Genomic DNA, 1427 nt, shown 5'->3' with positions numbered 1-1427 from the left:
TTTTTTTTCGTCTGAATGCCATCCGGCAAGCGACATTTTCATCGAACGAAAGTTCTACAACTTCGTTGTCGTTGAGTAATAAAATATATGGCTGGAAGCCAGTACTAATAATTTGGATGTTTTTCAGTATGATTTTTATTTTTGTTTGGACGGAAATTGTGGCTATCGTTATGTACTGCAATTATTGTACCAAGTAGAATGTACTTTACAGTAAAACATAAAAGTGTTGGCACAATTCATTCGCCGGGTGCTCTTCATTATCAAATTGACTCCACGGTCGCGATGCTGTCAGACGACGTGATGACCACCATCAAAGCTGACACGAAGGCCTATTTGCAAAGGAGTGGGCGCTTTCATGGGAGCCCTGACAATGCTGCCCTCGCAAAAATACAATTGCACAACTAAAACTGTCCGAAATATCCTAAGGAGCAAGCCCAGACCCGGCCCTCCCCCGCTATAAAGCAGGTTACAACTACAGAAGTACGCGATGTTAAAGCTGACAACATCGCAATTGCCCAATCGAGAGATCTGATTGGTTGGGATGGCATATTTTATTACGCAGCCAAAGTTCTACAAGTTCGTTGTCGTTGAGTAATAAAATATGGCACTACTCCACAGACTTGAGGACAATGCTGTTACGGGAGCCGACTTGGCTTTCTACGCGTTGACAGACATTGCTTTTTGCCGCGCTCTCATCTGGCTCCATCAACTGCACAAGCGTGTGCGAGTCGTTATCGACCGGAAGTGGGTTCGTTCGTGTCCGTCTGCCATTGAATCCGTCGAGCTGTTGATCGCCGCTGTCATTGACGTCCGCCACCGTAACCCTATCATACACTACAAGCTACTCATTCTTACATACAAAGTCGATATTTTCGTTTCGTCTGGAAGTGCCAACCTGACTACAGCGGCATGGAATCGCAACGACGAGCTTTTCGTCCAAACCATGGGCCCCTCCAGGTCAGTGCAGTTTGATTATTATCGCATTGCTATTTCGTCTATCGTTTTGTTTTTAAGGTACGTGGCCCAGGCAATGTTTGAACGGTTGTTCAAGCGGAGCCTGAAGACTGGTCCTGTCTTCAACGATCTGAGTCCTACTGAACCCATTGGTTTCGGGAGCGAGCATACCGGGTACTCCGCCTAATGGGCCATTCATTATCCCCGTCCCAACGGGTTCATTCCGGATTCTCCGCCACAAAACTCCAAAAAAAAAACTGTTGTTTGACATGCTCAACGGATTCGAGAAAAGCGATCGCCACGTCTCGTTATTTGATCTTATTCTTTTAAGGGGTAGAAACGAAGATGGCCAGCAATCAAGTGAAACTGCTGCTGCATGGAGGAGACACGATGCTCGGCCGCGCGGTGCAGCTTACGTTTCCGTTTCAAGCTCCTAACCAGGAGCTCATCATCAAAGTCTCGACGACTGTAGG

The 1427-nt window shown here is 46.7% G+C and overlaps 1 protein-coding gene across 1 annotated transcript; it reads left to right on the top strand.

Annotated features, from left to right (window-relative positions):
* Positions 1-601: 601 nt before the first annotated feature.
* PPTG_20330 (hypothetical protein) lies at positions 602-1141 on the top strand (the record flags this gene model as incomplete). Its single annotated transcript, XM_008919105.1, has 2 exons — positions 602-957; positions 1015-1141. The coding sequence occupies 2 exons, from the start codon at positions 602-604 to the stop codon at positions 1139-1141; spliced, it is 483 nt and encodes a 160-aa protein (XP_008917353.1).
* Positions 1142-1427: the final 286 nt, after the last annotated feature.

This window comes from Phytophthora parasitica (genome assembly GCF_000247585.1).
Source record: "Phytophthora parasitica INRA-310 unplaced genomic scaffold supercont2.499, whole genome shotgun sequence".
NCBI classification, from domain to species: Eukaryota; Oomycota; class Peronosporomycetes; order Peronosporales; family Peronosporaceae; genus Phytophthora; species Phytophthora nicotianae.
The sequence above is the reverse complement of the archived record's forward strand: the minus strand, read 5'-3'. Positions and strand labels throughout refer to the sequence as shown.